The sequence below is a fragment of the Triticum urartu genome, chromosome 7A (genome assembly GCF_056163025.1).
Source record: "Triticum urartu cultivar PI428250 chromosome 7A, HENAU_Tu73, whole genome shotgun sequence".
NCBI classification, from domain to species: domain Eukaryota; kingdom Viridiplantae; phylum Streptophyta; class Magnoliopsida; order Poales; family Poaceae; genus Triticum; species Triticum urartu.
The window spans coordinates 86,011,057-86,026,604 of NC_141879.1; the positions used below are offsets into that span (position 1 = coordinate 86,011,057).

Consider the following 15,548-nt stretch of genomic DNA (forward strand, 5'->3'; position numbering starts at 1 on the left):
TGGTTAGGAAACATAACCATCTTCGATTAACGAGCTAGTCAAGTAGAGGCATACTAGTGACACTCTGTTTGTCTATGTATTCACACAAGTATTATGTTTTCGGTTAATAGAATTCTAGCATGAATAATAAACATTTATCATGATAGAAGGAAATAAATAATAACTTTATTATTGCCTCTAGGGCATATTTCCTTCATGTATAACAAACATCGTACGGGTAAGATAATTATACGAGTAACTATATATCCAAATCACACAAACATCAATTTTTTATATAAAATTTCATGAACAAGAAGCTCACCACAAGGTGGTGCCGGCGACGGGACGGTGCGGGCGATCGACGGTGGTTACGACAGAGATTTAGAAGGCACGAAGTAAACCACACCTACATATGCAAACTAAGTGTTATTTTGACCTCAATTTGCATATAAATCAAATACTACCACATATAATTCCTCCCAAATTACTAAAACCCACAATTAATCACTATATAAACCAATGCAAGAGCTAATCTAGCAATGAGAGATGAAAGGACAAAGTTGCTAACCTTTGTGATCATTTGAATGGATGGGGGCCTGCAAATCTTGACAAATTTGGGGCAAATTTTGTGATGAACTCGAGAGGAAGAAGGAAAGAACAAAGGAGATGGAGAGGGGAAAGGGGGAAGACCAGAGTGCTGGTGTACGAAGGGTTTATATAGGACGACCTTTAGTACCGGTTCGTGCCACGAACCGGTACTAAAGGTGTTGGAGGGGCCCCACTTTGACAACATCCTGCCACCACTTTCATTAGTACCGGTTCGTGGCACAAACTGGTGCTAAAGGTTCGCCATGAACCGGTACTAAAGAGCTCCTCCCGCCTAGCCGTTGGAACCGGCACTAATGGACACATTAGTGCCGGTTCTGTTACAAACCGGGACTAATGTGTCTCACATTTGACCCTTTTTCTACTAGTGGTTGGTTCTTCGGGTCAAGACAGATCGCGTAGTGGTGACCACACTTGTCGTGTGGGTCGTGTGGTGCAAGCTCCTGGAACATGGGGAACAGGACCTGCATGTAAAAGTGAAGGAAATGAGAAGCAGAGTTCACATGAAGAACAATAGAGGGACAAAAGTAGTAGAATCACGTAGAATGTTTAGTTATAGTGGGTAGTTGAAAGAAAGTTGTCATCCATGTATGAACAAAATTTGCCGTGTATTTTACTTCGAAGTTGCCACATAGTTTGCACGGGACGCAAAAATCAAAAAGTTAGTTTGCACGGCAGCTGATGCCGCATGGAACATCTGCCACATAAACAGAGTGCAGATAATGGCAAAAAACCATACCACGTGAAAAAAGTGCAAATAGGGAAGGAGTACTCACATATTTCTTCAGTGTGAGCTTGAATTGACCGTGTTGAGCAAAATTCTTCCTCAGGATTTTGTGGTGGAAGTCACCATCCCATATTTTGCAGGCCACACTGTAATGCATGATTGTTTTGTCGGGAGACATATCCATATGCTTGTTAATGTAGTCAATCCCGCATGCAACTACATTCGTCGACATTTTACCGTTTGGCCTCACGGACTCGGCAAGATCACCCAGGTCGACGTACGTCGCTTCGCATTGAATGACCTTGGTTCTGTCCAAACATGAGCTGTATGAAAATGATATAACATGAAAGAATCATGTCTACTAAGTAAAAAAGGAAGAACTAAAACGTAAGCGGATCATATATAGAAAGTAGAAAAAATATGAATGGTAGAAAGAGCAAAGCAAAATGTGGTCATTACGCTTTCAGCTCCTTCATGTGCTTGCTGCTGGCCCTCGCATTTCCAAATCACTTACAATATCGTACAGCTGGGTCTGTTCCTTTGTGGCCCTGACTTCGGGCTCGTAGTCTTCCGCGGGAGGTGGGTGAACTACCCTCTGCTGCCTCACAGAACTAGGGGTGGCACTCCTAATGGTATCCTCAGATACCGTATCTGCAGGCACATTTGAACTTGATTGCCCCTGACCTCGTGAGGACCTCCTCTACAATGTTGCCTCCTCGATCCTGTGGTTAGCTTCATCAAGTGACGGTGAAATCTCCTCAGGGGTGCCTCCAAGGATCAAAAAAGTGGGTTAGGATACCTGGAAAACAAAACAAATGGAATGTGAAAAGATAGGGTGCATGATGTGAAATGTAGGTACAAAAGTAGGGAGTTGCGATGTGGAGGCAAATCCAGTTGCCATGTGTAGTGCACTGTAGTTGCCATGTGACAGCAACTACAGTTGCCATGTTGTGTTAACTCCAGTTGCCATGTGCTTGCCGAATGGAAAATGCAGCATGGAAACAAAAATACAGGTGACATGGTGCAGCAAATCCAGTTGCCATGTGTATTGCACTGTAGTTGCCATGTGACAACAACTACAGTTGCCATGTTGAATCAACTTCAGTTGCCATGTGATTGCCGAATGTAAAATGCAGCATGGCAACAAAAAAATGTAGGTGACATGGTGCAGCAAATCCAGTTGCCATGTCATCACATAAAAGTTGCCATCACAAGTGAGAACCCCCAAAAAATGCTTGGGACAAAAGTCAGACTACACAGATGTATACAAGAAAATGATAAGCACATAAGAAATGTACCTTGGACGATTGGCTCTGCGAACTTGACAGCCTTCCTGCCCTCGACCATTGGCTGCGCCATCATTGCGGGCATGCCTCCTGGGAAAGCAAAGGCAACTGGCATAGGATCTGGCACCACTGGTTGATCTTGACTGATGCCAATGCTGAAGCTCGGTGGGGTGAAGGCCATTGGGTGCCTCTCATGCCTACTGGCCGGACCGCGAATAACTTGCGGGGCAGAATCCAAGGGTGAAAGGTCAACAAACATATCTGAATCGACCGCTACAGAATGATCGGGCTTATTTGTAGGGCGGGGCGTGTTGTCAGCGGTATCAGCATCAGCTTCCTTAACAATCTTCTTATTTGGGCTGTAGGGGACACCAACATTGACTGGGAGCCTAGAAGTGCGCATATTTAAGCTGGGGATTTCCACTGCGGGTAAAGGTGCAGTCTGCTCCGGGCGTTCACCTGCGTCACTCGTGCCCGGCTTGACACCTGCATCAGTTGTGCTCCGGTCTTCCGGTTTCTCCATCACATTGCTTTTGGCAGGTGGCGGGAACAGTGTGGACGCAGGAACATAACCAGACTCATCTCTGCTGCTCCTAGTTACAGCTGGTGCATTGGGTATGTCTGTTGATTGCTTGCGGGGGCTACGACGCCTTGGTGGAAGACCAGCACGCGAAACAGTCGCCTTAGCAGTATCTGCACTGACAGGAGCTGGAGCTGTTGTGCCAAGACTCTCACCTGTAGATGGCATATCATTATTAACTGCCGCCTCAGCCACTTCTGTCGTGGACACAGGAGTGCCACCACGCATGCGCTTGGAATCAGTGTCAGATGAGCGGGAATCTTCCTTGCTTATGTTGGTCTCGGGAGCGTCCACTTCAACGCTTGCTGATGGGGTGGCATGGCTCACAGTAGCATCCTTCATTGCCAGAAGAGTTGGCAATATTTCAGCTGTCCTGATAGATACCGACTCGTCACTCCCCGATGTACTGATGCCTGTTGTTCTAACCTGCACATCTGCAACCAGCGGAGATGGTCGGCCACTTGCGTCACAGTTAGTGGGAACAGTTGACGGTGCAGCAGCAGTTTTGTCAACTGGCGCCTCATGAACATCTGAGTTGCCCCCTGTTGACAACTTTGAATGAAGGCGTTCGAGTGGGTCCCTAATGATATGCTTGGCCCCGCGTGTAGTAGTCTTCTTCACCCTGCAAAAAAGAAAGCACATGAAAAAGGTATTAAAAATGAAAAAAAAAATATTTGCCATGGTATAAATCTAAAAAAAATGAAAAATGGGTGTAAAAGCTGGTAGTTGCCATGTAAGGGGAATATGAGTTGCCATGTGGCATAGTTAGCAGTTGCCATGCAAATCCAGCAAGAGTTGCCATGCTAGCCAACTTGAAGAATGATAAAAATGTTTGATCTGCCAGGAATGCAATTTCAAAACTAGGTATGGGATGAGCACACAAGCCAATGGAAAGATGGCAGTTGCCATGTAGGTACAATAAGAGTTGCCATTTGGCCTAGATAGTAGTTGCCATGTAAAAAACAAGCAGGAGTTGCCATGCAGTTAAAAAGGAAGGAAATCATTAGAAAAACAGCAGTTGCCATGTGGGGACGATGACAGAAGCCCATGTGGCAAGCTGAACGGATGCATTGAAAAATCAAAAATATAGCGCTATGTCAATGAAAGCACATGGAAAACCTACTTCTTGACTGGCTTTCTCAGGTCTGGTAACACGACAGGATCCCCGGTGTTGGACGTCGTCGTACGGGGAGGTGACCTGGTGGAAGGGGTGTCACTAGCAATGGGGGCACCTTTCTTCAACCGAGCAGAAACACGGGTTGGCGTTGGTGCCTATTTCTTCGTAACTGCTCGTCCACCAGCTGTCGCCTCACTGCACGTATAAGATGGAGGAAAAAAAGGTGGCAATTGTCAGACAGCAAACTCGTTGCCGCGCTTAGCAAAAACAAATGCAAAAAGGGATCAGTCTATTCCAAAAATATAGACAAAACAAAAAAACTAAAATTAAAGTCAAACCTCCTCCTAACAGCTACGGGATCGGTCCTAGACCTCTTGCCAGGAGAACCCTGCCCAACATCCTCTGGAGCCCTCCCCCTCTTTGATGGCAACACCCCCTCGCCTCTCACAGCCGTATGTTCTTTGACTTTCTCTGGTGGGGGGACATCTGGTGCATCCTTGCCCTTCTTACCACCTGCACGAACTTCAACATGTTCATCATCATCGTTGTCCTGTTGCACGTTCTCCATGTCATCGTCGTCATCCTTGCTGAGACCAGCGTCTCCATCTAGTTCATCTTGTGTGTCAGCAAGCTCTTGGGAACTGTTGTAGTCATACCGGCCACGGCAACCAGTTGGCCGATGTGTCTGTTCTGGGACAAATGTAGTGAACTGCCTCGCAACCGCGTCGCTGTCGGAGCCATTAAGGGACGTCCACCCCTCAACCAACTTCTCGAGCAAGCCGGTCATTCCGGATGCAAACTTCCCAATTAGATGCTCAACAGGTGCCCTCGCCTGTGCACGAAACAAGAAGCAGCAATAACCAACCATATTACAGTCACTTGCACGACATCAAAAATAATCCAAGGCAACCATAGATATATATCTTTGATTACCTCAGTAGGGCAAGACGGAGCTGAGTGCACGTCCATCCACTTTCCAAAGTTTTGAGGCCCCCCAAACACGCTATAGTCTATAGCATGCTTGGCCATCAGCTGGAAAAAACCAAAAAAAATAGCTAGGATGTAAGAGAGAGAATGATGAACACTGACTAGCAGTTCATGTGTTGCAAAATATAACAAAAAAAGAAGACGCGAATATAAGTTTCAGCATGAATGACAGAGTTGCCATGTGGAGTGAGACATGGATACCATACGCAGACAGTCATGGCTAAGAAAGGTAGTCATCTCTTGTTAACCACAGACGGTTGCCACATGACGAGATGTTATGCCGCAAAAATTTGTAAGAATGCCGTGTAGAGAAAGAAACCAGAACTAACCTGCAGTTTTCCATATTTGGTATCAGTTACCCTGTCTGCAGCAAGCACAGCCTTGACAGCATCGATAGTCCACGCAGAAACAGCAAACTTGTGCGTAGGCGGAGGGCCTCCTGTCCCAGTGAAATCCACGGTGGACAGATCAAGCCAGTCGACGTACATGAGCTGATGTATAACAATTTTAAAAAGAAAGAAATATCAGTTGCGATCATGGTATTTTGCGAAAAAACAGGATAATATATGTTCCTACGATCATCAAGTTGAAGTGCATGAAAAGAGAAAAAGAAGAAGTTGCCATTTTTTTGTGCTAGTTGCCATCATAGTGTGATGGCAGTTGCCATATTGTCATGATGGCAGTTGCCATCATAGTATGATGGTAGTTGCCATATTGTCATGATGGCAGTTGCCATATTGTCATGATCAGGTTGCCATGCATGAATAAAAGGTGTTAAAAAGAGTGTTCACAGAAAGGACTGGTAAAAAAATACCATTAAATGCAGTCGACAACCCTTCTGGTACATCTTGCTTGAGAATGCATCATGCAGGAAGTCGGCAATGAACTTACACCAATTCATGTTCTTCACATCTTTCAGTTTTGCCTGCACCGCACAATTTTCAGGACAACGAGTTGCCGCATCAGAAATCAAATGGAAAAAAACATCAAAAAACACTGGCAGTGACTAGCTTGCACATGACATCGGAGCAAAAAACTTGAAGGAAAATAATGTAGTAAAGATAGATCATTCACCAGGATGGGGAAGCATTTGTTGCTTGGGCGAAGAGAAGTGGTCGGCGCGAAAACGGCTGAGATGAGGTACATGAGTAGTTTCATCTTGAAAACCTCGCCATGGGTTGTCATGGCTTGCAGCGAATCTGCCAGTACAGACGTGTTCGGCATGGATTCCAACCGAGGAAACAAACGGGGGAACAACGCTTCCTCGATCTTGTTATTGACCTCATACGGGACTTTGATTTGTCCACGGGGCACACCCAAAGTGCAGAACACGGATTCCTCGTTCAACGGCAGTCTTCCATGTCCCGGAATCACAAATTCCCTAGAGGCGGGGTCGTAAATCTCACCAAGCCAGTCGCATACAGGGTTGACTAGATTCATGCACCAGACATTCATCAGAGCCTGCATACCCATCTCAGCAGCAGCTCCCTTCTGATCATTGGTAAATCTGTCAGTCAATGAAGTCATTCGTTCCTGGGAGGCCCTGTTGCGAGTACGTTTCTTCTTCTGCAAAAAATAGACAAATGATCAGTTGTTGCCATGTTTTCACTATCATGAAATTTTAGTTCATGACAGACGACTGCAAGCTCGAGGTGGCAACCAATAACATATGCAGGAGGAAGAGGGTGTGTGGACAGTTACCTCATCGCCCTCTTTTCTCCGTCCAGTTGCCCGATTCTGCTGTGGTGGATCCATGAAATCATCATCATCATTTTGATGATCGCCGCGAGCCATTCTGCTGAGGTAAGAACAGACCAAATTGTCACGGTGAAAATGAAAATGCAGGAAGTAAGCAGTTGCCACCTAACAGAATGTCCTTGCCGCATGGGCTCGAGTGAAAATGTCAACTAGTGAATGCAAAATATCACATGAACACGCACGCACCCCCCTATGATTGTCGAAAACATAAATGTGGCAATTAAGCACATTGGTTACATTTGAAAAAAATGTACATATCATAAATGCACTTAAAAAGAAAATGTTGAAGTTGCCATGTTAGCACAAGATAGCACGAAAGAAAGTCACAAAATCCTCCACTGCACAAACCTAAGATGTGGCAGCTCACACCTTGTCCTCATATAACAATGACTTGCCATGTGTTCAATGGCAAAAATGTGCTAGGTTGAAATTGTCATGTTAAAATGCAACACAGAATTCAAAAAAGCGATGAAAAACATCTAATGAACAACCTGAAATTGCCACAGTGTGTTCAGATATCACAAGTCATCATGGCAAAACACGAAAATTGCGTCTGCCGTACAATGAATTTGCCACATTATACTGACTGTAACATGGCAACAGACATGCTGTGTTCAGAAAAATACTTGCCACATGGAAAGCATATATATGGCATCTGGCACAATTGATGTGCAAATTAGTTGCCATGTTATGCAGCCAATTTGCCACATTATCCTGTCTACAACATGGCAACAGCCACAGTGTGTTCACAGTCTATTTGCCACAAGAATATACTATCCAAGTGGCAACAGACACAGTTGATGTGCAGATTAGTTGCCATCTAGTGCAATTGGTTGCTGAAACTGCAGTGACTACCGATTTACTACACTTTACCATTCCTACAGTGTGGCAACTATCACAATCATTCAGCAAAAATTAGTTGCCACATGGAAAGCATGTTTGTGGCAACTATCACAGTCATTCAGGAAATTAGTTGCCACATGGAAAAGCATGTTTGTGGCAACTATCACAATCATTCAAGAAATTAGTTACCGCATGGAAAAGCATGTTTGTGGCAACTATCACAGTCATTCAGGAAATTAGTTGCCATACAGTCATGATAGTTACTCAAACCACCACGTTTGCCTTCATACTACATTTTGAAAAACAACTAACAAGATCTAGGGTTCAATGGCAACTATAATGACTTGAAATTCATCCCCAAAATTCTCCCCGAACTGATCGCAAATACCAATTCGAAGCAATGCGCAACTATCATATCGGAAAACAACGGCCCAATCCCAAGGCACAACCAGTGTGTGTCTTCGGACAGGGAGAACCACGCCGGCGAGACCGCCACTGCGGCGGCGACAAAACTGCCCAGTGCCACCGAAAACGGCAAACACAGGACTCCGCCACCGGCGGGAATGCCGGCGCATCGCCAAATCGCCTGAATCTCTACGAATCTCGAGCAAAGCATCGAACACGGAGGGAAGGGGAGAAAAATGCAGGCAAGGATTGTGAGAGTGGGAGCGAGCATTACCTTCAATCTGTAGGCGCTCCGGCGAAGCCGCTCCGGTCCGGCGAGCACCACCGACGGCCGCGAACGCCGTCGACTCTTCCGCCTCCGCCGTCGCCTTCTCCCCTCGTCTTCTCCTCCAATCGTCTGAAATGTGAAGTGGGTTGTGCGAGTAACTGTGGGGATGAGTAAATGGAACCGTGAGGGGGAGGCGGGCGAAGTGCGCGACGTGTTTGACGTCAACCACGGTCGGCGCGTGACGTGCGGGCGCATAGCAGTTCCACCGCACGCCCCCGAGTGGCAACCGCTGACCGCGGGGGAGGGGGGGCAACCAACGTGCAGGCGAACTATGTCACACACCACACACGCGCCTTGTCCTACGTGGCACAGAAAATCAGCCAGATTGCGCCAAGATTCGTGCATATAGTACTGGACGGTGATGGATGCATGTGGTCAAGATGGTCAACGCCCACACGTGTGGGTGTTAACATTTCCGAGGAAAAATAGAGGGAAGAAAGAAACAAACAGAAAATAGAAAAAGAAAAAGTAAAGGAAAAAAATTCGATCGAGCGTTCCTTCTCTGGGACTCCTCGCGAGAGAAGGGAAGGTTTAGCCCTCCGCTCCAATTACCAAATACCAATTCCCCTCCCTAATATAACTCGATTCGATTCCCCACCCCGCCGCACATCGTTCCTTCGTTCCTTTCTGCCTGATGCTCGCGATCGACCACCATGCCTCACCCTGTTTTTCCGCCCGTCACCAACTTTCGTAAGTCGCCTCAACTATCCCCTCTACCCTCGCCCGGCGTCTCTCTCTCTCTCCAACGCTGTGCCGGAGCAAATCTGGAATCGTTAGGGCAAGCAATGAAACCTAGATCCGAGCCTTTGCCTCGGTGTACATGCGGATTGGGTTGTGAGCCGGACCGGCGAGGCGATTATCGCGGGTGCCCGATTTGCATTCCGATGCGTTTGCTAGCTAGGGCCGGCACATCTTTGTTTACTTTATTCACGTCTTACCCTTTTAAAGTTGGATGGATTTATTAAATCCAAAGTCCCAGATTATTCACGTCTTACCCTTTTAAAGTTGGATGGATTTATTAAATCCAAAGTCCCAGATCCACCGCTTACTTACTTACGCTTTGCTTGATTGATCTGTGTTTTGCTTCATCCATTTACCAGTAATAAATAAAAAGAAGAATCTAGGGTTTTGCAAGATGCTATTCGAGACACCATCCGGCTTCGCAATTTTCACTTTTGATATGCGCTACCTCCACAAAGATATTGAGGTGACCACCACGTGATTTCTTGTTTCTTCTATGTCGTTGATGATGCCATTGCCAAGCACCGTCCCATGGATTAACCTTCTTCTCTTTCCCTGCAGGACACCTGGACCTACTTCGTGGGCAACTATTGGCACTTACTTGTTAGTCATGACACCATTTTTATTTCCTCTTCTTTCACTTCAGACTAGAGTGAAACTCGCCATTCTAGGGTTTGCTAAATCAGTTCATAAGACTATATCTATGTATGTACGCTAGTATCATTTAGGAGCTTAATTAGCATGCAGACATGATACTATTGTGCATGAACGTGTGCACACCCCAAAACTAATTTCGACCACTCAGTCTCACACATGATATACTGTTGCTAAGAATGCCACAATCCTATCTCACGGAGACACATTGCATAATTACGAGTAAGCTTTGTGTTTTTCTCTCTAATCATGCTTTGCCCTTGTTCCTCAGTTCCTCAAGATGCATACTTTCCGTAGGTTCAAGGATAAGTCTGATGCCATCAACCTCACCACCAGGCGAGTAGGCCCCCGAATGATCTCACTGATCTGCAAGTACTGCCTCCTTGGAGAACTAATCATTGTTGGAAGCCTTGAATATAAATCAATTCTCGAAGAGAATCTGGTTTGTCTAACTGTGTAAAGCTCCCTAGTTGTTCATGCATGCACATGCAACAGTACAATATAACCCATTCCTCTTTTCAGAGGCGAGCCTGTTCGTACAATGACATAGTGAGGGAGATTATGTGGGGTATGCAGAATCTCATGCCTCTTTTAATCCCTCAAGAACAATCTGTGTTCACAAAAGCGGACCAGCTCCTCATATGCAAAGGATTGGATATGCTTTTATCTTGACACGGCATTGATAATGTCAAGCAAGAGTGGGTGAGCTTACTAAGCTTTGTCCTTCTCTTTTCTGATAGGAGTAGTATGCAATGTTTTCTGCTTTATTGCTATCTTGTCATGTAATGCTCCTTTCTGATCCATCGTGCCCCCCACTTTACCAGTGATGAAAGGCATTCATAGGAACTCAATCTGTTCAAGTCATCTTATAGAAAATTTTGCCTTTTCATGTTCCTTTCAGTGATTAAGCAAATGCTCATTTTTTATCCAGATTAATGAAGATATTCTTCAGCTGGCTCTCAAGGTGTATCATGTTGATTTACGTGAAAACGAACATTCAAAGTTCTTGCGCAGAAGTCTTGGTCTTGATAAGCATCTGAAGGCCATTTCTTTATTTGATGCAAAGGATTGGGATTTAGTCAAACTTGCAACAGCGTTGAAGACAATGGTCGATCCTAATGCTGATATTCTTCCACTTGACAAAGCTTTCGAGGTGAATCTTACTTTCTTGTCTGCAAAATTTTAGTATGCATATGCTGGAAAGTTTTCATTTGGGCTGAAGACTGAAGTATATGTTTGTTTACAGATGTTCTCGCGTGAGGAGGCTAAATTGATCAAGCTTGATGCACCTAAATATGAAGATCTGTTAGACAGGGACACAATCTCGGAAATCTATGATGACATTGTTGCTTTCCGTGAATACGTGGACAAAGTGCTGTTGAAATTGCGCCACTTGCTTAAGAAGGCTGAAGCAGCACTGGAAACCGAAGATGTGATGGAGAAAGCTGCAACAAATGGCGTTGACTCCATGCAGCAAGTTGACCATACATGCTTAGCAGTAGACCTGGAAGTACCGAACCAACAATGTCATATCACAGGTAAGAATACTGAGCTCTTGGTTGTGTGATCTTGGTGAAGACAGTGTATCATGTCGTATATGCTAATCAGTTCATGGTTGAAGTCTTCAAAATCAATCAACAAGGTCAAAACATGGTACTCTTCAGTGTACATTTTTGTGTGGATTGTGAAGAATATCAGTAAAGCGCTAAAACTCTGAAGTTACTGTAAGCTGTGTAGTCTAGTTTGGATGATGGAAGCATGTCATATGGGCCAAGGTGTTATTAAACTTCAAAAGCTGACGAATATAAGAAATCCTAAGCTCTTTCCCTAAACTCTCAGACACATCGATGGCCTGAAGTGCTTGCTTCAATATGCAGTATGCTTTAGTTGCTAATCATGTTCAATAATATATTTTAGGTTTGTAAAAAATATTAATAAAACAACTACTATAATCGGTTTATTTCTCCTTCCACATGGCGTTGGTCCCAACGTCCCACCTCAAAGCCTTATGTCTTGACGATGGGAAAGCGCATTTATATTTTGTACATGCAAAATCATTTGAGTTGGTGCTGTGCTCTGTTCAGTAAATATGATTTATTGAAAATTTCTAGTTGATGCAGATGGTGCAGAAATCTCGCCACCCAGTAAAACGTGTAGAAGGAATGATGCAGGAAAATGAAGCTGACAATGCTAGTTTGGAGGAGCAGAGGAATGCAAAATTCTGGATGGAGCCAGGAATGACCTGACTGCACAAGCTGGAACATTAGTGTAGAGAACACTTCTTTTCGTAAGATAAAAGTTCAAGAAGGGAAGTGAACTGAAGGCATTAGTACCAAGGATGCAGGTGATGGTGAAGAACAGAGGCATACACACAATTGTTGTTCTAAAAGCTCGTTTTGCGATTTGAAGTACGAAAGGAGTTCTGTATATCCATATAAAAATCAAGTCAAAATTGCTATGCTTGTTACATTACTTGTAACTTAGGAAGGTTAATCAGCCTTTGTTTAGAAAGGATTGATCAGCTTGATGAGTTGTTCGCACTATATGAGTTTGGGGAAACACAACAAATGTTGACCATGGTGGTCAACAAGGCATCGCTTGAGAGTTGTGGACTAATCGTCAATAGTGGCAAGATAATTAAACTAGTTTTCAAAAAAAAACTAGTTTTCAGATAGTGTAGATCAGCACGCACTTGTGAGCAATACATCATAATATAGTGTAAATTCCTCTAGTTATGCGGATCAATATTATGGCTGCAATCACGATCTACCACCCTCCAATTCTAACGTGCTTAAGCAAATGCCCCAAAGTAAACTCTATCTGGGGTTCCCAACCCTAGTCGCTGCCACCAAAGCTTTTCTACATGCCGCTGCCTCAGTCCCCCTCCTAGTTTTCTTTCCTTGAATTTTGTTTCTCTGGCAACATACAAGGCGGTGGTGGCCATGGCATGTTGGAACAAGGTCTTCTCGGGCTCTTCCTACCTTCGATCCTGCGCCGACGAAGGGCATTTGTTAACTCCCTTCAAATCTTGGCTGATGCTGTGCCTTTTAAGGAGAGCTATTTGATGTTGTAGTCTGATACTCTCTTTGTTCCTAAATATAAAGCCTTTTAGATATTCCAATGCAGACTACATAGAGAGCAAAATGAGTGAATCTACATTTTAAAATATGTATATATACATCCGTATGTAGTCCATATTTAAACTCTACAAAGTCTTATATTTAGAGACCGAGGGGGTAGATGTTAATATATTTTTCTATATACATGGCCAAACTTACGAAAGTTTGACTAAGGGTGAAGAGACTCAACGGTTGGAGAAGGGATTCTTTACTCCACCTATATTTTGTCGAAATTGTAAGCAAGACCACAACAAAGAACAAAAACCTTTCGATTTAGAGGTGAAGGACCACATCACTTCATTCATCTACTATCTTCTACCCCTATAAAAGCACGAGTGGGGGCAGATCTAAACAATCTCGACAATCTATTCACGCGATCTAACGTCCCTCTAGACGGAGAGTTTGCAATACAATAGTCGTTGTATTGATGGGGTGCTGGTGCACATATATATAATACAGAGTAAGCCTCAAACTCAACTTTACAGGACTAGGAGGTGGGCCACAACACGAATACACATGCAACACAAAATATATACTCAACATCCCCCCCCCCCCCCCCCCCCCCCGCAGTCGAAGCGTCGTCGGAGACACGGAGACTAGACCGAAACTCCTCGAAGACGGGAGTAGGCAATCCGTTAGTCATCACATCAGCAAACTATTGCGACGTCGGAACGTGCAGAACTCGAACACGGCCAAGGGCAACCTGCTCGCACACGAAGTGAATGTCGAGCTCAATATGCTTCGTACGTCGATGGTGCACCGGGTTGGCGGAGAAGTAGACCGCGTTGACGTTATCACAGTAGACAAGAGTGGCCTTGTGAACATCACAGAGCAACTCCTGGAGTAGTTGACGAATTCAAGAGCACTCGGCCACGGCGTTAGCCACGGCTCGATACTTTGCCTCGGCGCTGGGGCGGGAGACCGTGGGCTGCCGCTTCGATGACCAGGAGATCAATGAGGGCCCAAGGTAGACACAATAGCCGGACATGGAGCGCCGAGTGTCGGGGCAGCCGGCCCTGTCGGCATCCGAGTAGGCAACGAGGTCGGTGGAGGCGGAGGCCGTCAGGGTGAGTCCCAAGGACATGGTGTCACGTATGTAATGGAGAATACGCTTCACCAAGGTCCAATGAGAGTCACGTGGGGCGTGCATAGGGAGACATGATGACCCACAAGTATAGGGGATCAATTGTAGCTATTTTCGATAAGTAAGAGTGTCGAACCCAACGAGGAGCAAAATGAAATGACAAGTAGTTTTCAGTAAGGGGATGTCTGCAAGTAGTTTTCAGTAAGCCCAATCCTTTTGAGGCAAAGGATAGGCCAAAACGGTCTCTTATGATAAGCAAAGTATTCTTGAGGGTACACGGGAATTTTATCTAGTCACTTTCATCATCTCGGTTTGATTCGTGTTCGCTACTTTGATAATTTGATATGGTGGACCAATGCTTAGGTGTTGTTCTTACTTGAATAAACCTCCTACTTATGATTAACCTTCCCGCAAGCATCCGCAACTACGAAAAAAGTATTAAGAATAAATTCTAACCATAGCATTAAACTTTTGGGTCCAATCGGTCCCTTACGGAATAGCGCATAAACGGTGGTTTAACCTTCTGTCACTCTCGCAACCCACCATCTATTTACTACTCCACAATGCATTCTCTTAGGCCCAAATATGGTAAAGTGTCACGTAGTCGACGTTCACATGACACCACTAAGGGAATCACAACATACATACCATCAAAATATCGAACACATATCAAATTCATATCAGTACGCGAACACGGATGCGGGAGGCAGCCATCCAATCGTAACCGCATACAACCGGCCTGATAGATTATTTTTCCCAGTCCGCACGATCAAGTAGCCGCATGCAAAGGGCACACGGATGCGGGAGGCAGCCATCCAATCATAGCCGCATACATCCGGCCTGATAGATTATTTTTTCCAGTCCGCACGATCAAGAGCCGCATGCAAAGGGCACATATGTTCAAATAGGTGCATGCGGCACTAGTTAAAATTAAAAAAATTCAAATATTTTATATCCCAACATTGTTGTCCCCTTTCACCGCCCATTGTTATCCTCCTTGAGCTACTCGTGAGTTGGTCGATGCCGAATTTGTTGACGCATTTGAATAAACTCCTCAAATGTGGTTGAATTCTGGTCCAGAAGTTGGATAGGATCACTCATGTTCTCAAATTCAAGAGTTGCGGCAGCATCCTCACCCTCATTCTCGACGATCATGTTGTGCATGATCAGACAACATGTCATAACCTCCCACAAGGTCTCCGGATCGCATTGTTTAGCAGGTCCATGAACAACTGAAAAACGGGCCTGAAGAACTCCAAATGCCCTTTCGACATCATTTCTAGTTGCTTCTTGTCTTTGGGTAAACTTAGCCTTTTTCTGACCAACTGTAAGTG

The 15,548-nt window shown here is 44.9% G+C and overlaps 1 protein-coding gene across 2 annotated transcripts; it reads left to right on the forward strand.

The window, feature by feature from the left end:
• Window positions 1–9,153: 9,153 nt before the first annotated feature.
• LOC147958075 (uncharacterized) lies at window positions 9,154–12,607 on the forward strand. 2 transcript variants are annotated; one of them, XM_087536157.1, is made up of 7 exons: window positions 9,154–9,306; window positions 9,717–9,823; window positions 9,919–9,960; window positions 10,283–10,713; window positions 10,943–11,164; window positions 11,258–11,549; window positions 12,132–12,607. In XM_087536157.1, the coding sequence occupies exons 5-7, from the start codon at window positions 11,117–11,119 to the stop codon at window positions 12,188–12,190; spliced, it is 399 nt and encodes a 132-aa protein (XP_087392283.1). In that variant the 5' UTR covers window positions 9,154–9,306; window positions 9,717–9,823; window positions 9,919–9,960; window positions 10,283–10,713; window positions 10,943–11,116; the 3' UTR covers window positions 12,191–12,607. The 2 variants fall into 2 exon arrangements, with proteins under 2 accessions (XP_087392283.1, XP_087392282.1); XM_087536156.1 differs by having other exon boundaries at window positions 9,919–10,713.
• The last annotated feature ends 2,941 nt before the right edge of the window (window positions 12,608–15,548 follow it).

Coding starts and splice junctions, on each gene's coding strand:
- LOC147958075 (XM_087536156.1), top strand. CDS start 11,117: ATGGTCGATCCTAATGCTGATATTCTTCCACTTGACAAAGCTTTCGAG. Junction 11,165..11,257: donor CACTTGACAAAGCTTTCGAG/GTGAATCTTACT, acceptor GTTTGTTTACAG/ATGTTCTCGCGTGAGGAGGC. Junction 11,550..12,131: donor CCAACAATGTCATATCACAG/GTAAGAATACTG, acceptor TAGTTGATGCAG/ATGGTGCAGAAATCTCGCCA.